The 23,814-nt window shown below is 34.8% G+C and overlaps 1 protein-coding gene across 25 annotated transcripts in view; it reads right to left on the minus strand.

Annotated features, from left to right (window-relative positions):
* The window catches only part of Ppfia2 (PTPRF interacting protein alpha 2), a 346,500-nt gene that overhangs the window by 80,691 nt on the left and 241,995 nt on the right, over positions 1 to 23,814 (minus strand). For 16 of the 25 annotated variants that reach the window (XM_041668357.1, XM_041668327.1, XM_041668347.1 and 13 more), the window contains 6 exons: positions 23,136 to 23,252; positions 14,839 to 15,060; positions 7,948 to 8,094; positions 6,821 to 6,955; positions 1,506 to 1,589; positions 798 to 929 (listed from right to left, as the gene is read on the minus strand). In XM_041668357.1, coding sequence (XP_041524291.1) covers positions 798 to 929; positions 1,506 to 1,589; positions 6,821 to 6,955; positions 7,948 to 8,094; positions 14,839 to 15,060; positions 23,136 to 23,252 — 837 coding nt within the window. Of the gene's footprint in view, positions 1 to 797; positions 930 to 1,505; positions 1,590 to 2,018; positions 2,106 to 6,820; positions 6,956 to 7,947; positions 8,095 to 14,838; positions 15,061 to 23,135; positions 23,253 to 23,814 lie in introns of all 25 variants that reach the window. The other 9 variants (XM_041668226.1, XM_041668294.1, XM_041668284.1 and 6 more) reach the window with 1 other exon arrangement.

A 23,814-nucleotide genomic window follows, 5' to 3' on the forward strand; every position in this document is an offset into this window, starting at 1 on the left:
TCAACTTTTAGAAACATGCTTTTACTTTTTAATGTGTCAATAAATCAAAATTTGCTAACATTTTGTTAAAACATGTTCGTTTCCTGATTAGATGTCAATGTAAAATGCTTGAAGAAGATAGTAACTGAAATTCTATTGAGATTCTTGAAATAATTTGTCTTCCTTAGGTTTTGGTGATTACCCTCTGGTGTAGGTCAGGGTTTGGCCACCTGCTCAACATTTGGTTGGTGTGATATTTTCCAGTTATCCAGTGACAGGCATGATTGTGTATCAAGTTTCAGGCTGAACATAAAAACAGGTTTCTTGAAACCGATGTAGTCGGGATTAGGGGTTCCTAAACGCTATTCTGCCAAGAGCAGTAATCCTCTTACTGACATAGCCTCCCATGCATTGACTTTCAGTCCAGGTAATTAGCAGATTAAACACTCAACAGTTTCAAGTAGACCCATGCTCAGTATTTGTCTTTGTCTTCCTAGTATGCTTTTACAAATAGTGACAAGATAAATGAAACATTTTTTATCACAAATCACAGCATATTATAATATATTTGGTTCTAACAAACATACTAATATCTAATATTTATCATGTGTCATATAGTTATTTATTCAAAACATGATGTTATAATATTTTATTCAAATTTTTGGCTTACTTCCTAAAACTATATCGACTCATTTTATGCTAAGGAAAGTCAGCTGAATGCCGGACAAAAACCATGATTACCGTAGGATAGAAAAACATCACAAAGTAGACAATAGGGGTAAGCATGCATGTGCTTCTCGCCCTGTCTGTAACCATACCTTTTCTTCCAACGCGGCCATTCTTTCCTTCAAGTGCAGTTGCAGGCGCTCATTGGATTCTGTCAGAAGCCTGTCCACGGTATCAGATAACCTTTTATTATGTTCTTCATTCATTTTCTCTCTTTGCCTAGCCTTATATTTCAGAAAAAGAGCAAAACATGTATAAAAAAGAAAACACTCACTGCTGTTCAAGGTTAATTTTATGGTTTTGCTGGTTTTGAACTGAATATAATTCTAAGCATGGTTTTGATTAAATTTGAAGAAACTATTTTTTTCAAATGCTCAGAACATAACTTCAGAATATTTTTATTGATTTTTATTGAGCTCTACATTTTTCTTCACCTCCCTCCCTTTCTCTTTCCACCCCTTCAACCTTCTCCCAAGGTCCCCTTGCTCCCAATTTACTCAGGAGATCTTGCCTTTTTCTACTTCCCACATCGATTAGATCCATGTATGGCTTCCTTAGGATTCTCATTGTTATCTAGGTTCTCTGGGATTGTGATTTGTGAGCTGGTTTTCTTTGCTTTATGTATACAAACCTCTTATGAGTGAGTAATAATTGTCTTTCTGTGTCTGGGTAACATCACTCAAAGTAAATATTTTCTAGCTCCATGGTTTTTGAACACATATTCTAATTAAAAATATTTCCTCCAGTGTGCAGCTTGTGGTTTCAAAATCTAAGGAGAGAAGGAAAAGCTTCATACATACTCTTTGAAGTTCCTGATTCTTCTCTTCCAGTTGACCCTCGAGGTGTCTCATACGTTCTTCAATATTTCCATGCCTTTCTTCAGCCTGTTAAGAAATACAGAAAGTGGACCTCGGATGTAAGATGAGTTCATTCCTCCCTTCTAAGTAAACTGAAATAAAATGTAAAGCAAGCTACTACCAACCGCAAACATAGTTTCCGAAAATAAACTTTCTTTAAACAGGCAGCTGAACAGCATTGCTTGAAATGTGTCAGCTACAAAGGCCTGTTCCATTCAAGCATCAGCAAAACACTCAAGTTGTTTATGAGCAGTGAAATCAGCCAAATGTGACATGCAGACGGTGCATGGTTTGAACACAAACCTGCCATTGTCCAATCTTAAGCTCCTGAAGCACTGAACTGCACAGATGGTCGATTATCAATAAAGAAAAGTAAAGTAATTTTTATAAATGAAAAGAAAAAAAAACTTAGATGGATTCTATTTAGCGATAGAAAGTAAAGTCCAGTAGGACTACCTTCCTACGTATGGAGATCATTTCTTGGAGTTTAGCTTCCATAACATATTGATAATCATCGGATGAGGTAGAGGAGGTTGGGTCAGACTAACAGGTCAAGGAAAAGGAGAGGGACAAAGTTGAAAAAATCAGAACTAAAGACACTGACACCAAACAGAACATAGTACAGAAAGCTTAAAATAAAGGTGACAACAGATTCAATACTTTAATAGACAAAATTTCATGTAGAAGGAACTATTCTGATATCAAGTGATGATAATGCCATGGATGGTTACACATGGAAGACAATGATATGCTCAAATAAAAAGCTGTGGACCTGAGGTATGAAAGGTTAGTGACAGCTGGCAATGAGCGACTTTTACAAGGTGAGTTAAAGCAACTCTGGAAATGACATGTAATAACTGGAATTATGAGAAACCAAACACTAGAATGTCTCTGATAGATGCTGAAACATCTTTATCTTTTGTTTTTTTTCTCATTAATAAGAAAAAATATGACGTAAACCTTGCATCTCAAGGAGAATTCTCTTGGCTATGACTTGGGGTATCATATTTGGACATAATAGAAGGCCTCAAATGTAGAAATCAGAAGTAAGACTAAGGCCCAGGATACGTTATTATGAATAAACTCAAACAGGGTTGAGCTTCCTTGGCCACAGTGAGTGGTCCATGAAAAAATGACTCCAGGACACAATGGCCTTATCCAGCAGTGTAATTTAAATATTTAAATGAAAACGATTAAAAGTTCTCAACTTATCAGGCAATAATAATGTCATAAGGACAAAAATCTTTGTGAATGCTCAAAAATGATATGAAGGACCACATCAAAAGAATGTCTGCACTAATTTGTTACAACAAAACAGAATAATACCATAGAGTAAATGGAAGCACAGAGCCTCCGTGAGCTAGTGATTGCCTAAGTGCTGAGGCTAGTTACATATCTTGCTGTTAGGACACCACAGGTGTAGAGTGTTAATACATGGGACGCTGCTGATTGCTGAATTGTATTAGTATGTTATGCATAAAGTACTTCTAGCATTACGTCAACATTTTAATTATTATTGCAAGTTAAATAATTACAACACCAAAACAATCTTATATCAGTAACACAATTTTAACTCTAGAACATATCCTTTGACATATTATTGTCTCATTTGGAAACAGAGAACCTTATTTTAAACTAATATAGGACTTTATGTAAACATATCATGCATTAAATTAAAAAGAATAGTAACCAGTTAATTTGCAGTTATGATACATTACACAATAAATTCTAACTTACTTTAAGGAGTAACATTTAACATTTGTGTAAATTATAGCTCATCATTTAGATTTTCTATCTTGTGCATTTATTTTATAAACATAGATTATCACAATTTGCTCCCAAGGGTCTTACACAAGTTTCCAAATAGAAGCAGCAGTAAAAGCTACCATGATCCTCAAATGCAAGCAAACAAGGTTTTATTATTTAAATTTTAATTCATAGGTTTTAAGTCTAATTAGTTATATTTGTATGGGTGCTTCTATGTGTGCCTTAGTGTATGCGACTACAGTGCCTCGGAAGGCAGGAAGAGGTTGGCCAGTCAATAGAACTGGAATTACAGGTGACAGTGAGAGCCACCCATCATGGGTGCTGGGAACTGATCTCAGGTTTTCCATAAGCAATCTCTCCACTCCTCTGTTTTTATACCATTTAAAACTTGCAAGTCCTATTAAGAAAAGAAATACAGAAAAGAGGTTGTTGAAATTGTGTATCTTAAATTCGTAAATAAACCTTTGTATTTTATAGTAATTTAAGTTATTAAATTCAATAAGTGACTGATTAAGAAGAGTGATACAGATATTTGATCTTCTAGAAGTCTCTCTTTATAAAAGTATTATTTTTACATCTTCAAACCTTATCACGTTTCTTCCTTCACGGAAGAAAATGAGAAAACTTTGAGAAAATTCACTTCATACACAAAAACAAGAATTGTCATTTCTAAATTATGTTATTACTGAAACTTTTATTAGTACTAAAACTAATGAAATACCTCATAAAATTCCAGATGAGTTATGTCCTACTTGAGGATATATGGATTTTAATTAAAGAAATAAATATAACAAATCATAACACTGGAAGTATAGAATGGACTTTGATTCTTAATTATATATAACCATCAAATTTAGTTTTTATTTATGGGCATTAATTGAGAATTCTTTCTAAAAGTTTTACATGAGCTTTGCCTACTTTGCATATCTCTCTAACTAGATGATTAAAAAAACAGTCAGAATAAATTCAGCTATCATCTCTAAGCAATACAGGGAAGAGATTTTGGCCAAGAGTACCAAAATTTATTGCCTTTAGACTTGGGGATAGCACAGTTGTAGCGGCTGGCACAATTGCAGTGCTGTAGGATCAGTCTGCTTTTATTTGTCCTTGAAGAGTTTATTTTGGCTATTCTCTTTAATATGATATAGGGAAATTTCAAATGAGTTAAGGCTTGAGACAAATAATGAAAGAAATCCTTGTGAGAAGAATATGAATATAAAATCTGAATGATGAAAAAAAAAGGCTGTACAAGAAAATCTTGAAGAGAAAGTTATGGTAGAGATTGGTAAAAATAAAACACACGTGTATATATGCATATGTCAAATTAAATACTTGATTAGTTTAAATACTTGATTTGTGGAATATCATTTAAAAACGCAAGAGGAAAATTCTGAGACATAAACCAAGCTATTTGCATTTAGAATAGTAGAAAGTTTCATGAGGAGTAGATAAAAGGCCACTGATGATCATAAATAATCGTATACTGACAGCGAATTTAAATTGAACAAAATAAAACAAATTAATTATATCATCTCTGAGGGTATCGAGTAAATACATGGATGAGTGCAAGATGGTTGATGTGAGATTGCTCAGAGGAACTGTCATACTCAAGTTATAGACATGGTATACGCGAAAGAGATAACAAAATAAAACTGTGTCCATAATATAAAAACCGTCATATACACCTGAAATATGCTGTCATTCTAGAAGCTGCTAAAAGCAAAAGTGATAGGAGTCAATGAATAAATTATGCACTTTTAGAAGAATTTTGAAGAAAGTTAAGGTTTTCTAAAATATTGAATAATCAGAGTATGGATAAAAAGGAAGATTATCCACCATGGTAATTAATTCCTATCTATATTATGTACTATGTCTTAACAAAGGTATTTAGCATTACCAGATGGTAGTAATAAAAGAGAAAATTTGGGGGGGGTTGTATCATAAAATAATTATTTAAGACTATTTAATTTAAAGTTATGTAAGTCAATAGCTATATTTTAAATTATATTTACATTTTGGATAATGATTTAATGAATTTTAAGGTGTATTTCTTTAGAAAATGTTTTAAATTTTTATATTTTGTTCAGTGAAATAAATACTGATGGCTACTCTATCCAAAGTCTTACCAGATATTCCTTATTGAATTACACAATAGCAAAATTTAACAAGGCAACTTTTTAGGCAAGTTATATTTTAGATTAAAACAAAACAACCATGTGTGTGTCTTAATCTATATTATAGCAATTTAAAATATGTCTTTACAAAAGAAAATATAAAACTTTTGGTATGCTTGGATAGCCTTATATAATTTCGGAAATATCTTGAAGCTACATAATATATATGCTATATTTTGAGTCTCTATATTTTCTAAAGTCCAGGTGTTATTTACTGGTGTAGTCTATGAATATAGAAGGATTTAAATTTAATAACCTTTCCCTAACAGACTAATGTTTCATCAGGTAATATCCTAATACTCAAAAATTCACCAGGTAATTTGATGATCTCCAGTCCTGCTCATCTTTGTCCAATTTTTGCTCTCTCATGTGAATATTTCATCTTAACACACAAGAACACTGTCAAACACTTCACCTTATTCTTTGCTTTTCCCGCAAAGATAGTGAGACTGTGTCCCTTTCTCAAACACTGCACCAACTTCCTGCACCAGTTTTGAATGGTCTATTATTAAAGTGTACAACTTCACATGTTTTGAGTACCTATTCTTTGTGTAGCCTAGACCACTTAGAGAACTGCAATGTTTTTATGAATGTTCAGAATATGTGTGTACCTTTCAACTGACATAAAAGTAAAACATGATCTAGTGACAAAACCAGGACTTTCTGGGTGAAATGGATGTGATTTCTATTGGTCTATTAGAATTAAAATGTTTCTATTAGAATGGCTTTATGATATATAATATAGAACACTTTTAGAACGTAGAATACATACTATGCAACAACGATACAATACATTATACCCAATTTCATTTTTTTCAGAAGAAAACACAATTATAAAAGTAGTTTCATATAACTTAATGACTTTTATCTGTAACTTTTAGACTTCCTTCAGTGTTCACCATATTACAATATAACCTTATTCAACAGTTAATATATTTTATTGTTCCAACAGCAAACCACTCATACAAAGCAGGTTAAATTGTAGTATTTAATAAACATAGTTTTACAATTTAAATTACATAGTTATTATGTGCAGAAACTACCATCAAAAATTTACTATAGCAACGATGTGAAATTTTGCTTTCCTTGTTAAAGTTTAAATAGAGAAGAAAGTTGTCACACTCATGTAACAATTGTTCAATTCACCGTAAGAAAGATATATGCCACAAAGAAACAAAGTGATGATGAACAAAGAAAAGAAAGAGCTGACTATTATAAGGTTCACATAGCTTGAAGAGAGTTATTACTGATCCCACTTTGCTAGTCGGTTATTTTTGCAAACACATCGAGGCTGAGCGCGTGTGTTTGCTGCAGTACCTTTGTTAGGGCTGCAATTCTCTGAGCCAGTTCAGCCTCCACTTCCGGCAGAGTTTCGGCCTTTCTCATGGTCTGCTGTAGCCTCTGCTCAGCCAGTTCTAAACGCTCTTGTAATTGCCTGTTCTTTTCTTCCATCTGAAACAGGGGTGATGAGGGCACCATTTAAACAGACAAGAGTTAGGTTAGCTAGAAGGAGTCATATGGACTTGGAACTTGACAATTTCTCTATATTTGAAATCAGTTATTACCATACTTAACTACGCTAGGTGATGACTGTTGTCATGATTTCATGATTTATTTGTCAATTTTAATTACTGAAATTCAATACAATAAAATAGTAATAATTTTACCATTGGCAGCAAACAGTAAAGAAATTTCTAATGAGAAAGCACTTGGACAAATGGAATATAGCTCAGTATTAATGCTCCATAATACCATTAGAACAAAAAAAACCTATTTAAAACCATAGTTTTAGACTGGTGTAAGCTAAGGAGTAGAGTACACAGGAGGCCACGCTCTAGAGATTAGACAAACAACTCTTCTGTATTGGACAAATAGTATTTTAGGATTGTGTATCATAATCTCTGGTTCAGTTCCTCTAGTATGCTGATGTAACATGAGAACAACCGCAAACAATGTTTAAATTATTAGGTGTGTATATTCCATTAAAACTTCATTTTCAGAAGCAGGGAGAAAGCCACGGTTGTTTTATAGACTGATGCTCTTTCTTTTGCAGTGGGTCTTCCACTAGGTAGGCCTTCCAGCACTGACATTTATGATGTGTGTGACCTTGAGACATAGTCTTGTCTTTTGTTCTCAGAGTATGCAGTAGAATAATTACAGCTAATCAGAAGGTGGAGGCTAGAATTAATGAAGTAATTGCAAACAAACTCCTTAGCTTCTACTTCACCTCAAGATCAAAAGCCAGTATTTGCAGCATTATTGTTTTCATATGAGTGATTTCTAGTTTTGTTAAAAATAAACTATAAAATAAAAATTGCTTCATTAATACTATTCTAAGTTTTAAAACATAATCTGCTAAAACAAAACCTATTTTATTCTATGCTTTTTGAAAATGTTGGGAACACACACATAGAAAAAGGAAATCCAAAACAGTGGTACTGAACCTGTCGCAAGATGGCTTCCTTGTTTGCCAATTCATTTTCTAGCTTATCATTCATGTCATGAATAGAGGTAGATTCTCTCTGAGCACTGAGGTAACGTTTCTCCAAGGTTGTGATTCTTTCTTCCATATCTTCCTTTTGAGCCATTGCCTGTAAATAACACTGTAAAAGTCATGGGCAAGTCTTTGATTTCATTCCCCTCAGTGCAAAACACACACACACACACACACACACACACACACACACACACACACACAAACTGTTCTACAGAGTCTCAGACAGATGTCGTTTCCTTATTTAAGTAAAATGATAAGATATCAGAAAGTAGCCTTTTCCGAGTAAAGATACATTCTTCAAGAGCATTTTGAAGATTCTGTGTATGCCAGGGTTGGTACTTATACCTTAAAATCCAGTACTTTGAAAGCAGGGGTAGGGGAATCTCTGAGTTTGAGGCTAACCTGGTCTACAGATTGAGTGCTAGGACAGTCAGAGCTACAGAAAGAAAGAAACCCCGTCCCATGTCTTAAAAAACAAACTAAAACTAAAAGACCCCATGCGTCTCTGAGTCTCTTGATAATGTTTTGGTTTTTATTCTTTATAATAAATTCAGAAGGGGCTTTCAAATATCTAAGAGTAGAAAACACATATTTTCAAGCTTCCTGCTGTAGAATTAAATGGCAGGTGAATTTGCTCATTAAAAGGTAGAAACAAATACAACTATGAGCAGAACGGAAAGCCAGGAGAGGTTGTTACACTGCTGGCATAGTTTGAAAGCTATCTTCAAATAAGGCATCGATACTACCAGAGAGCTTGATAGAAGACTCAGTGACTAAGAACATTTGCTGCTTTTGCGGAGGGCCAGGTTTGGTTCCCAGTACGCATGTGGCAGCCATGTGCCTTCTGTAACTCCAGTTCAGTATAATCTGACACACTATTCAGGCCACTAGACATGCACAGACAAAGTACACAGATATACATGCAGGTATATCATCATCACACACACATATAAAATATAAATAACACATATTTATAACTAAGGTCACAGTTATTAGAAGAACATCCAAAGCCAATGATTTCCTCATCTAACATAACTTTAAATAATATATAAACATTTGTTCATATAACCACATGTAACTGTAGTCTTCACCCCTCATCAAGGAAACATCTCCTTACAACAGACACAGATTACTACAGAAAACCTCAGCAGGTCAAAATCCAGAGTTTTGAAACCCAGTCCCAATAGAAATATCTACAGAATGATCCTGCAGCTACGGCTCAGGGAACAATGCAAGAGAAGGAGCAGAAAGATTGTAATAACCAGAGCATCAGGGTGTTCGCTCCTGAGATTTTTGTCTCTTACAAATGCCATAAACTGCACATGTAAACTCGTAAAGATGACTGACCAGATGTGAGCTAAAGAAAGAAGATGCCAATGGACATGCCACAGTCATTGGAGAAAAGCACATGAGGGCTTCACCTTAGAGAAAGAATTGTAGGTAGCTGAGATTATTTAGGAATAGGAGAGACAGCCTTTCCCAGGGAAAAGAACATCAGATTTTTTCCTGAATCAAATGACCAACTCTGAAAATAATCATACAAGTAACATTATATAAACAGAGGAGGATATATTTAGGAATATATATATATATATATGTAATATGTAAGGGATAATAGATATGTGTCTATTAGATACATATATGTAGGCAATAATAAATTAAAAGATGTCAGAAATTTTTTAAAAGGTGGGAAGAAATGTTTGGGAGAGTTTGAAGTAAGGAAAGGGAACGGAGAAATGTTGTAATTATGATATTAACATTTTAAAAAGGAGAAAACCATCAGAAATCTGTCTTCCACACAAAGGAAAACTTGAGTGTTTTAAAATGCAGGTGGGAGCTGGGGACACAACGGGGATATAAAAGTTGCCTAGGATGCAGGAGACCCTTGGTTTGTTATTCATAAAAAATAATCCAAACTATTATTAATAATAGTTAACATATTTATTATAAAAGAGGGTTTACTGTATATATTTGATCATACCAAATGATTTACAAACTAAGGAAAGGCACGCCAGAGAACCCAAGGTGTGTGCCTACAATCCACATGAGGTGGAAGGGGACACCTAGCGATATGAAGCTGTCCACTGACCTCCACATGTGTGCTGTCGTGTTTGATCCCACATCCACATCATATGCCCACACAATATTTTCTATATGAGAGTCATTATGAGACAATCACTTTGTATCAATTTGTTGTGGCAAGGGTAAGAATCTATAATACTCTCTGACTTCATTTTCACCTGGAAAATGTTTTTTATTCCTTCTCTTTTGTGTCAAATATTCCTGACCTTCAGGAGCTAGTAAAATAATAGTTATTTATATAATATTAAAATTTAAACACATTAAATTTAGGTCATCTGTCATTTTGGCAGAATAATTCAGATTATTATGTAAAACATCAGTATTCCAGGTTTTAGAAAGCCCCCCAAACAATAATCATAGTTCTTAGTGGATAAAAAGATGTTGATTCTCAATCTTTATTTCTATTAATTTATGTTTTTATTTAGTAAGTATTATTCATGTTAATTTTTACATAGACTTCTAGGAATATTTTCCAATTTCATTGAATAAAAGAAAATTATGAATCTAGCATGCACATATAAATTTCTCTCTAAATTCTGATGGCAATATCTTCAGGAATAAGGGACAATTTTTTTTTCTGGAAAGTGAAAGTTTGTATAGTATATCCCATGAGTAAGAGTTTCTGTTCCTTGATTTACTTTCATAATCTTTTTTTGTTGGATGATTAATAAATACTATATAATTAGAAAGATTTAGGTGATGTAATAGTTCAGCTACTTTATATAGTACCCAGAGTAAAATATACATTCATTAAATAGCTACTTTGTAATTACTGATTACAAACCAGTCCGTATTTAACCTGTCCACACAGTGCACTTAGAGCCAGTGGATGGAGATTTGCAATAGCATTTTTGACTTAGTGATTCATGGGAATGATTCAATTTTTAACTGCAGGCTGTGTTACCAGAAATAAATTTTGAATTTACAAGTCATAGAAATAGCTTTTCCCCTGCGTTATTTGGAGAGTCTAAAGAAGAAAGCTTTTTTCCTGGTTCCTAAACACTGTTACATAAAAAGAAAAATAGTGTAAAAATACAATGACCCCCTAACCCAAAATATATATAACTGGATTTTATTATATCAGATATAGTTCTATGGTAATGTAATTCATGTCTCAACTAATGTAAATGAGAACTTATATATTAATTTATTTGATTACTTTGCAAATGTGAAAAGAGCTTTAAGTGTGGCGTCAGAAAGATACGCTAGCTTCATTCACAAAATAAATTTAGCTCAAACACTTCACAGAAAAGTTAAGCTCTCTGCACACATATGAAGAGAGTGAAGTGTTATCTATGTATGTCTAATATCCTCTTGATTAAAAAGTAGAGGGCAAATGTACAAATTACAATTACTTTTTCAATAATTACATAATGTTTAGTTCCATCTACTTTTAGATTTGTATTAATGCAAAGAGCAGCTAAAATGAAACGTCATATTTTTTTAATAAAGCAGTTAAAACTATGCTCAGAAACCGTTGACTGCACATTATTATATAACTCAGTTCAGATTTATTAGATTGTCCTTATATACAATGTGAAACACATTTCAATTTTTAATTAAATGGTTGGTTGTTACCCTGTTATCCGAGTTTTTCCTTCATTTATTCAGAGTGTTTTTTTATTCATGCCATATTGACATGCTACTGTGATGTAATTCTGAGAGGGTATAAAGGTGAATTATCTTCCTCTTTCTTAAGAAATCCACAATACATCAGACTTTATAAGATCAAAATCCAGGGAAATATTACTAGGCAGCAGAGTCTGGACTTGGAGTTTAAGTGATAGGAATTTCACATCCTTTTAACTTTTGAAAAGAATGACAAAAATACTGGTTATTTAAGTGGCCGAAATAATGTATGAAAGCTGCCATTGAGTTATGCAAAACATAACTCTCAACTGAAAGAGAATAAAAGAATTTATTCTGAAGCCAAATATAAGTGACCATGATCCAGGATTACAGAATTAGATTACTCAAATTTCCATGCAAATTTGGTAATAGTCTGATGCTATTTTTTTTTTATGAAACAAAATACTTTTCACATATGTCACTGGGACATTAGAGAGGAGAGTCAGAACATAGTAGGAGCTTTATAGAGACAGGCAGGATGAGTGCACTGAGTGCAGGCGCTTCACAGGTCTTTTCAAGAGTGTCACTTCCTACTATCTCACACCTAGTATTCACACATCCATTGGCTGCCAGACTCCAAAAACATCTTCTTCCAAACTCCCTTCGAAGGGGATAATGGGATATGCTTCCTTTTCCTAAGTCTCAACTGAAATATGGCCACATAGGGAATTAGAAACCTCAAAAGTACAATTATATATTACATAAAAATTACTTACCCAGGGGAAGACCTAAGCCATCAAAATAGATTCCTACTGAATCAATCTCTGGCAATACAGTTGATGCCTACTGTTTGACCTGATTTTTGGTCACCTTTATCTAAGCACAATTTATATTAAGGGGTTATTTTAAAATGTACAATAAGGAAGGGTGAACAGGAGATACAGTAGCCTCTCTGTGATACCTAGCCGAACATAAATTATATGACTGCTTAAAATGTAAATAAAGGAACTAGATCTCTGGAACTACGAACAAGAACTAGAGAATGAGCAAAAATTCAAGTAATAGTGAAAGGTAGACTTAAAAAGGCTGAGGTCCTAATATTCCTTAAATTACACTATTTATTATGAATTTGAGCTATAGGAAGCAACAAAGAAGCAAGCTATATCTATGAGCTCTGAGATTATATGAAATTGTTTCATTATCAGAATTTCAGTGGAACTGTGACTTCATTCTTCTTTCTCCTTCATGCTGAGTGATATGTCAATGAATGTTCTAACTTTACATTTTAATAAAGGATGATAAGTATCCATTTAGTTAAAAAAAAGCTTTTTTGATATTATGTGCTCAGCAGTTGTGTAAGGAGGGTAAAAAAGTGAAACAAATAGGACTCAATGAAGGACATGTTTAGGATAAGGGAGAATGTATATTGGGGGATTAAAATATGGAATGAAATATGAAGGAAAGTCGGCACCTATATAAAACAAGGCCAGGGAACACGTGTTCAAGAGGGGAGCATTTGAGTGAATGACAGAGGATGAGAAAATAAAATCAAACAAGTCCTACTAGCTTAAGAGTCTACTTTAATTGAGTAGAGTGGGCTAGAATGACATGGTCATATTTTTCAAGCTACTTACATGGATTTATTGTTACTAAAAGTAGAATATAAAGCAATTAAGAAATTATAAGAATAAAAGTAGTGTGAAGCAATTCATCAGAAGACATAAGCCATGGAGAGAATACTAAGTAGAGTATTGTAATATCATCTTCAAAGATAATGATTTCATAAAAAGAGAGAAAGCAGTTGAAGACTGCTTTATTGATTTATAGATTATAGGATTTACCATGTAAACAAATGCAGCATGAAATTGAAAGAAAATTTCATGGAACCATTAAGATTTTGGCCTAAGCAATAATACTGGATGCATGAAATTCTGAAAACAAACTTTTACCAGAAGAATGAGAAGAAATGAATGCCAAGTTAGTATTGCTGAGATGTCATTTGGAGTTTTAGGTACAACACTGGGAAAGTGAGAGGGGAAAAAAAGGGAGGTAGAGAATGAAACTGAGAGTCTATGGTTGATTTGTGTGTGCGTCATTAACCTTTACTAGCTTAAGCAAAGCAATGGAAGACTGAAAGGAAAAGACATAATGAGGAAGGGGAAGGAAAGCCAACCACTGTAACAGCAGAGATGGTAACGGGAAGAGTAAAGCGGAGGACATCCAGGAGAGATTGGCATGCGACTAGCCCAGAGAAAAACACATTCTCCAAGGACAGAAGAGTGGACATGAACTAGCGCTTCTAAGGACTGAGAATTGATCCATTCATTCAGTAACGTAATTAATAAGATACTTTATTACAAATACTCTTACTGGGGCTAGGGAAGCAAGTGTGATAATATAGCCTCAAGAAAAAAGAAATACAAATTTCGAGATAACTAATAGAGACAGATATATTAACTACCTAGCCACAAAGAAACACACTTGAAGATACTAAGATATACTTCAAAAGATACTGTACAAGTAGAAAAGGTAAAATGTGAAAAACAAAATTTAAGAAATGGAAAAAGGCTGTATTTTTGAAAGCAAGAAAAATAAAAAGAAGAATTTTCAACATTTATCTTAGTAGGTATTTATATATTAAGACATTATAAATAAAATATGTTTCTCGATAATTTAATAAATTTAAATCCTTCCTTTCTTTCCTTTTCTTTTTTTTTGTCGACAAAGCAATACTAAGCCTAGCAAGAGAGGAATATACACAAAAAGAAATGTTATATTATACATATGCATAGAATATTCATGAACAGGCATTCAGAGACACAAATAACAGACAAGTGAAAATAATGTTTTGAGCACTCCTATATAACACAGAAAAGCATGATTCATTCCCACAAGCACAGTTATTCAAATTTAAAACCTTGAGGCCTTGAGATGTCATTAAATCTTTACAAAGACTTTAGAGTAGCTGAGACTTGGATAGCAAAGCTTTCCATTCATACATATTTAAAGGGTCAGTAAGTAAACTCTTGCTATCTTACTGAAAGAGTATAACTAAAATAACATTCCTAATTATGGTCTTCAAGAAGTTACCAGTCGCTAGGGAAAGAGATGGAGACAGATTTTTGGAACAACCTTGGAAAGTCATTCAAGAAGTAAAGACAGAGAACGCGATTAACCAACCACCTACCTCGCGGATGTCCCTCTGATACTTTGTGTTCATTTCTTCCGTTTTTATGAGGTCCTTCCTTGCTGTTTCTGCTTCCTGTTCCACTTCTCCCACTCGGGAAGAAAGAGCTGTTAAGCGTTCCTTCATTTGGGCCATTTCATAGTTTTGCTTTTCAAGCAACTCTTGTAGCTCGACTATCTGGCTGGTGTCATCTGTTGAGTCTATGGAACCATTGGATAGACGCTGGAGGAAGACAAAAGCAGGCCACTTAGGACCCTCTTTATCCTTAACCCAAATGCATGTGAGAAAAAAAAAAAAGAGAAACCAAACAGTTTCACAATGAGAAACAAGAATTCTGAAACAAGCTAGTGCTGGAGAAAAACTATTTTCTGAGAAATCCGGTAGTAATATAGAAATAACAATGTATAAGAGCTGGAGAGGTGACTAAGCAGTTAAGGACACTGTCTTAGTGGATTCTCTTCCAGAAGACCTGGAAGGGTTCTACTCACAACCCCGTGTGACTCTAGTTCCATCTTATGCTCTCTTCTGGACTGCATGGGTACCTGCACACACATGTTCATAATATATCTCACATATGCACATCACACACAGAAATACACACACAGAGAAAAATAATGATATATATATAATTTTAAAATATGTCCTATGAAGGGTGTGAAAACAAATGGGTAATTTTCAAACAGGATAACAGAAGCATCTGCACACCAAGTTTATATGTATAGATGAGAAAGCAATATTATATATGTAATTTAGCATAGATACATATATCTGCATATAAACATATATGATAAGCATAGCACACTATTTTAGTCAATAGAAAGAGATATAAACATTGTGATATTTTTATTTTTTATTCAGATTCTTTTGAACTTTGCAAGCTTTTTTCCATTTTATTTTTCCATTCAAGGATTTTATACACTTTTTTCGGATTGCATTCTTTCCAGTACCCCAAATCCCCCCAGATTCTCCTGCCTCCCTAACTATCTAATTTCTGAAAACATGGAATTCTTTTGAGTTATCCAATGACTCCTATGAGTAGGGCCTGCCATAGAGTGTGGTTCATATACCCAGTGACACTGAGTTGGATAAAATTGATTTTTCCCTTCCTCAGAAGGTGTCAGAGGCAAATACCTTCCTATAGGACTTGGTGTGCATCTCCTATTCTCAGTGCTGTGCTTTTTGGTCTGGTTTGATTTGTGCATCTTGCATGTGATGCAAGTCTCTCTGAGTTCATATGTGTAAAAATCCTTTTGTGTAAGGAAGATGTGGCTTTCCCCTGCCTTCTCTTCCACCTAGATTCCCCAGCATGGGAAAGAGGGTGCAGCTGATAAAGACAGCACATTTAAGGCTGTGTGCCATTCTATATACTGTCCACTTGTGGTTCTCTGTATGAATTACGATATACTATAAGAAGAAGTTTCTTTGATGAGGGCTGTATGATGCAATGATCTATTCACATAGGCATAAGTCATTAGGAATCACTTTATCAATATGTTTCTTTAGTGGATTAATAATGTTAGATTTTCCCTTAGGGCCAATGATCTATTTAGTATCTGATTCTTGGCAACTATTAATGTTAGGTGTTTCTATTTATAGAGTAAGCTTTAAATAAAGAAGTGGCTGGTTATTGCCACAACATCTGTGCCATTATTGCACCAGTATATCTTGCAGGCAGATCTCTCTTGTAGGTCTTAGGGCTTTTAATTGTGTGATATTGATGATTACATTTATCCTCCTGTGTGTGCAAAGTACATTCCAGTATTGTGAATGCAAGTCAGTCAAGGTTAAGCTTCTAGCTGGGGACTAGCGTTATTCCTCCATGTTCAATGACGTAAATATTGGGTGTTTTCTGCAATGGGGACATACTATCAGTCTGTGTAGGGTCGTCAAAAGTCTTGACAATAGCCTGTGGTGTTTGAGCAATTTAGAGGGCCCTTTGGCCAACTGCTGAACAATATGTAATTTGTTACTGGCCCCACAAGTTCTGCTTACTTACTGGCTTACAGTGACTAGTTAGAGCATTGTCTCCCCCATCATGTAATGTCTTCATTTAAATTACTTTCATATATTTACATATTTTAGGAATCTTCTACAATGCTAGATTTCCATATGACTTTTCAAAGAGCTTTTAGTGTTAGTTGCCTCTCCCCCATATTCCCTTCTTTAGTTAGGTCTTCCGTACTGCTCCAATATAGTTCTTAAAGTGATAAATAGGTATCTAAAATTACAGTGTTTAGTCTTAATGACACTCATACAAATAAAATTTATGATTTTGTTAAAAGAACAGAATTTATATGATGATCCTGGTATCTTTGGAAGAGATATAACTCAAAAATGTTGATTTCTAGATTCTAAGGATTTAAAACTTTATATATGCTAAAGTGGAGTTAGTTGAAAGAAGTTAAATATTTTGAAATAATTATTTTCACTTTTTGAAAAGAATGCCTAGAAAGTAGGAGAATCTATGTTTCTAAAGTATCTTACAACCAATACTCAAAACATTTAAAAATTGTTAGATTAAAGAACTCAAAAACAAGAAAACAACACAAAAGAAAAACATATTAAGGAAATCTACAAGGACCTAGAAAGGCATTTTTCAAAATAAGACTTATGTATGACCAGATTAATGAAAATTTTCTTTTTGGTTAGAAGTCATCAGGGAGGCACAAAATAAAGTCAAAGTGAAATATCATCTCGTGGTTATTCTAATGCCTGATTTACAAAACTTAGAAGGCAGCAAGTGATAGCAAGAATTTACACTATGTTTGTTTGTTTCAAATCTGGGATAAATGGCTGTGGTGTCTTTATGACTTATCAAAGCAAGTGTTGGCCACAAGATTTTCCATGCAATCCTTCTGTCCGTACCTGTTTCAGGGCACTGTTGGCTGGCATATCCAACCCCGTACCCTAAACTCTACAACTCAGGGAGCTGGGTTGTCCTTCCCAGTATAATCCAACCATTTTGGTAGCCTACTTTCCTGTCCCTTTGGACCTCCTGACTGGTGCATCTGGTTCCCCTCTCTCCTTTCTCCCTTACCTGTCCCCCTCTCACACATGGCTCAGCTCAATTTAGTCATGTCCACTCTGGACTCTCCCAGATGTCCCTGTTTTTCCTTCTGACTATTCTCTCCCATGTATCTACAATAAATCTTTTCTACCACCATACCTCGGAGCAGTCATATCCATTCCTTCTCTTTTTATTTCTTTTTTTTAATTCAGTTTTTTATTTTATTTTTATTTTGGAAATGTTCAGAAAAATTGTAGGCCTTCTGAGGGTAACAAAGCCCACGCCAGTGTATATTTTCAGTGAGGCTATTTTGTGAATGGAATTCTCAAGCCACTGATATAAAACATCCCATTAAGGCTAATAATCTACCCTGGTTATATAATTCAAGTAATTTTACTATCCTGAAGAAGGGGTGGTACTTGTGACTAGGATTATGCATTACCTTCTATTACTTCTATTGTTAGCTAACAACAATGTAGATTATTTTCTTCTGAACAATAATTTGGCAATTTAAGCATTGATACCACACGAAATCCTTTACTGATAAACTTCATTACATAAATATTTACCTCAATTAAGAAAATAATAACTCAGATTTATCTATTTTTCTGTATCTGATTGACACTTATAAAAAACAGAGAAATTTGCTCTAATATGTAGCAATTATTTAATCATGAGAAACTGATCACATCTTTAATCATATAAAATGGATCATAGTTTATTTATTTTATGGAGATAGAGACAGAGACCCACACTGGAGCACCGGACTGAGCTCCCAATGTCCCAATGAGGAGCAGAAGGAGGAAGAACATGAGCAAAGAAGTCAGGACCACAAGGGGTGCACCCACCCACTGAGACAGTGGAGCTGATCTACTGGGAGCTCACCAAGGCCAGCTGGACTGTGACTGAAAAAGCATGGGATAAAACTGGACTCTCTGAACATGGCGAACAATGAGGGCTGATGAGAACCCAAGGACAATGGCACGGGGTTTTGAACCTACGTAATGTGCTGGCTTTTTGGGAGCCTAGCCAGTTTGGATGTTCACCTTCCTAGATATGGACGGAGGGGGGAGGACCTAGGACTTACCACAGGGCAGGGAACCCTGACTGCTGTTCAGACTGGAGAGGAAGGGGGAGAGGAGTGGGAGGAGGGGGAGGGAAATGGGAGGTTGGGAGGAGGCGGAAATTTTTTTTCTTCAATAAAAACAAATTAAAAATAAATAAATAAAAAATAAAGTACAAATTATATGTTGTAGGCATGCCCTAGTTAGGGCTATCATTACTGTGATGAAATATCATGACCAAAGCAATCTGGGAAGAAAAGGGTTTATTTGACTTAAATTTACAAATTCCTGTTCATCACAGAAGGAAGTCAGGACAGGAACTCAAACACGACAGAAACCTTGAGGAGTGCTTCTTGTTGACTTGTCCAGACTGCTTTCTTACAGATTACAGGGCCACTAACCCAGGGTGGTGCTACCCACAAGGAGCTGAGCCCTCCTTCAGCAAGCACTAATTAAGAAAATGACCTACAGTCTTGCCTACAGCCGGCTCTTATGAAGGTATTTTCTTAATTGAGATTCTTTCTTCTCAGATGACTTTAGCTTGTGTCAAGGTGATATAAAACTAGCTAGCACATTTGATGCCTTGTCAAATTAGCACACAAACATCACTCTAAAGCCACAACCTTTTCTTTATTGTTCTTTATTGTGTGATCCCTAAGATCACACATTCATATAAACACCACAATATAGAAAAATTACAAACTTAAAAAGGTCTGTAACTTTACAAATTCAAACACTTTCAAAATTCAGTTTCTAAACAAAATCCAAAGCCCCTGTTAAAGTCCAAAGTCTCCTTTCAAACTGAAAGTATCTCAACTGTCTGCTGCTATAAAATAAAAAATAAGTTATCTCAAGAGGAAAGAAAGAGTACACAGTCCTGATCAGATCAAGGTAAAACCCAAATTCAACATTATAAATTAGTCAGGGTCCAATATCTGAGATTTACTCATAATTTTCTGGGTTCCACCAAGAGGCCTGAGTCCCTTCTCCTGCTCTGCCCTTTGTAATACACACAGGTTGTTTTCTAGGCTGCTGTTCTTAGTGGTCATTCGTATCTACTCCATACCTGTTGTTATTCTTGGGGGTCACCATAGGGTACTGGCATCTCCAAAATGCTAAGGTCTCTGCAGTAATTGTGTTGCTCTTCCACCAATAGCCTCCCCTGGACCTTCTTTAAGGTACAATGCTTCAACTCTCTCCATGACCCCTTCATTGCTTGCTTCCACCAGTACTTCTGCTCCCCCTTCACCTGCTGCCTCTCCTGGCCTATAACAGTGCCAAGCCTCAGTTGCCCCTTCAAGCCTTCAAAGCAACTACTTCCCAGGAGACTGTGCTGACTCTAAGTAAACACTACCAAGAATACTTCACCTTAGGAATGCTGGTCTTTTCTTAATCACCACCAATTTCTTGGCTCATTGTCTCAGAAAAGCAAAGGTTGTACTTGAGTGGTTCTGGTCTCCTGATAATCACAGTTTATTATTTTCTGCTCCAGCTGACCAGACGCTACCGATTCTTCACACTAAAGGCCCTGTGAAGTCTCTGCTTCCCTCTTAAACTCCACAGCCAAGGCTCTGTTGTCCATGTTTCTCTCAACTTTCTCATCTTCCAAGTTCGCACCGAACAGCTTGCCAAGCTCTGAATGGCTTTTCCTGCCCAAAGTTCCAAGTACTTCCATAATCCATCCAAAAAATACACAGTCAGGTCTGTCCCAGCAATATCCCACTATTCTGGTATTGATTTCTGTTTTAGTTAAGGTTTTATTGCTGTGATGAAACACCATGAACAAATGAAAGCTGAGGGGACAAGGATTTATTTGGCTTCCACATGCAAAGTGTAGTCAGTCAATGGAGAAGTCAGGATAGGAAGTCAAGCGGGGATGAATCCAATAGGCAGGAGCTAATTTAGAGGCCATTGGGGAGAAGTGCTGTCTACTGGCTTTCTAATAGAGCTCAGTACCATTAACCTACGGATTAGCATCACCAATAGTGGACTGGGCCTTCCCTCATATATCACTAATAAAGAAAATGCCCTCCAGGTTTGTCTACAACCTAATCTTCTGGAGATGTTTTTAAAATTGAAGTTATTTTTTCCCAGATGACTTTAGCTTGTTTCAAATTGACATAAAACTATCCATCCAGCACGAAGCACATTCTGAAGGCTGTGTGTGTGGTATTTTAAACAATAATAATATACTGTCAATCCCAAGCTTGTCAGAAATTTAAGAAAAAAAAAGGCTATCCATGACCACAATGTTTAAGTTTTGTTTATGTTCTTGTCAAAAGAATGAACAAAACTGCAAAAGTTTTCAAGTCATCAGTATCTCAGAATCCTTCATATGTATACCTGCAGGTATGAGGTCTATTCAAGACCAAAACAAGCTGTACAGAATTGCCGATTATCCTAGTTCTGTAGCTGTAACTTGTAAATTAATCTGATAGAAACTATCTTAAAATCTTCCAATGACTGTTCATCTTAGAAGCAATATTTTGAGTAGAAAGAGTATGGAGCCGCGTGTTACATAAAATGAGAAGGTCTCCCAAATTATGAATAATTCATCAGGAAGCAATATTGTCACCTTGGAATCACAGATTAGTTACACACTAGATGATATGCTTACTACATGTGATAGCTGGCATATATATTGTTTGTGCCACATGTCCATAAATGAAACATCATTTGTTGGTGCATAACTGTAGAAGAATGCAGATATATATGTATTTGCATATATGTGTGTTAAAAAAGACAAATATGTGAGTGTCTTACACCTAAAAGCATATATGAAATATTTCTTTCATCTTGTATTACACGTACACAAATGTTATTTTATATATTTTCTATTAGATGCCAGAGTAAAAAAATTGTAATATATATATTTAATCTTCATAACCAAATTTGTGCTTTCATAGTTTGAGGAAAATCTATTACTGATGAAATCATTTAAATGATGTCAATGGCAAAATTTATGTCCCTTTCCTCAATGTTTTCCTGATGCACATACGCTGCCCTAAAGAGGTTGATGGCACACTGATTGATTTAGGGGAGAGAAAAATGTGTTTTTTTCACTCTAATGTCACACACAGCTTATAAAACCATCATAATTGATGTATTATTAACATTCAGCTTAATATTTCAATAAAATATGAGAAGTCTAAAATGATGGGTTCTGTATGAAGATTTGTCCAGTTGTTGGAAGTCAGGCCTGAAGGTGATCCCTGGAAACTTATCCGGGCTACTGGGCTCCCTTAGCACTGAAGGAAGAAGACTGATATGCCCCGCTGTCTGTTTCAACAGCTTCAGCCATGAAGCACTCGCTTTACACTTCATCAGGAATCTAATGCGACTTGCTCTGTCATTGCATCACGTCTTAATCTCCGGGTTTTAGAGCCTCATGGCACTTCCAATTACAACAGTTTAGCTACTTAGCTCATGTGCTCTTAATACCTAAGGAGATTTGGTGTCCCAAAATATAAAGTGTTACAGGCAAACAAGTAGATTCTCTTGAGTTTTAAGCACAGTTTATGCAAATATTTCAGGAATTTTCATCTAGTTTAAGAGCCTCTTACAATTTATGCTTCTCATCTTACATTTGAAACACAGTAACTGTCTTCTGATAGTGGCTACACAGACCACTTATATACCTTTCCTGTGTCTAAACTGCATTGCAAAGAAAAATGGCTTCTTACTAAAGGTGAATGAATAAATGAACCAGTGAATGACTGAAAGTGGTAAAAATGGCTTCATCTATTGACTCCCATAGTGTTTTATTATCAGAAGTAAGACTGGGATCTGTGAGAAAAGATAAAGAATTTAAGTGCTAAATAAAAAAAGAAAAATAGTTATTATTAAGGACATTTTTTCTTTAATACACTGTGTGCCAAAATACCTGTAAATTGAGAAACCTATGAATAGTATTTCCAAGACAGTACCATACAAACACTCTATATGGAGTTTAAATTGTATATTTTATATATCTTTAATATATAGATTAAATTGTATATAATCGAATTGACAGCAATTAATAAACATGTCACATATATATGCGTAACTATATACCTACAAGGCAAACACATTAATCTTTAAAATTAATGAATTGAAAGTACTAAGGAAAAAACCAGTGTGAACTTATGATGAAAAAAACTCAACATATGATTTTATTTTTTTTATATTCCTATCAAATGAATTGGCAAGCAAACATTTCCACTTAAATCAGGTCGTGTGTATCATACCTTTTCATGAACTTTCTGGCCAGGTTCCATCCCTTCCAGGTGCTCTGACTCTCTGGATCCCTCGCTTGATGCCATTTTTCTCTGGATATGAACATTTTGCTCACGCAAGGCGACAATCTGAAAAATAAAAGGGTAATTTCTTTAAAAGGTAAATTTACATTACTGTGGCTAATCGCTAATGGGGATGGACAAAGGATTGAAACACAAAATTATCTCTTTTATTTATTTCAAAAAAATGTATGTAAGGGCAATGTTTTGAATAATGCCAATGCAAATTGACAAAATTTCTCTTTAAAAATGGAAAACACTGCAAAAAAGTTTACCTAAGAATGTACTTTCCATTAGGAAATACAATGGCTAATTGCAAAATTAGCTTTTAAGTTGCTGCCATAAAAACTCCTGCTGTGCGCATTTTCAACGTATACAAGATATATGCATAAGAAGAATACAGGTGGGAAAATAATTTATCGTTCCAATTGCTTAACCTACAGGAATAGCCTATAGAAAATTACTGATTTTAGCTTGGACAATCAAGCTAAAAACTGAGATGAAGGGCAGAGCAGGGTAACAAGAAGCTAGGGGACAGATAAAGACATGAGCCATGTGGCAATATATGGATTAATAAAAGTAGGTTAATGTAAATGTAATAGCTAGTTAGTAATAAGCTGAGTTATGGGCC

This window comes from Microtus oregoni, unplaced genomic scaffold (assembly GCF_018167655.1).
Source record: "Microtus oregoni isolate MIOR12 unplaced genomic scaffold, Mior012 000001F_ref0000356, whole genome shotgun sequence".
NCBI lineage: Eukaryota > Metazoa > Chordata > Mammalia > Rodentia > Cricetidae > Microtus > Microtus oregoni.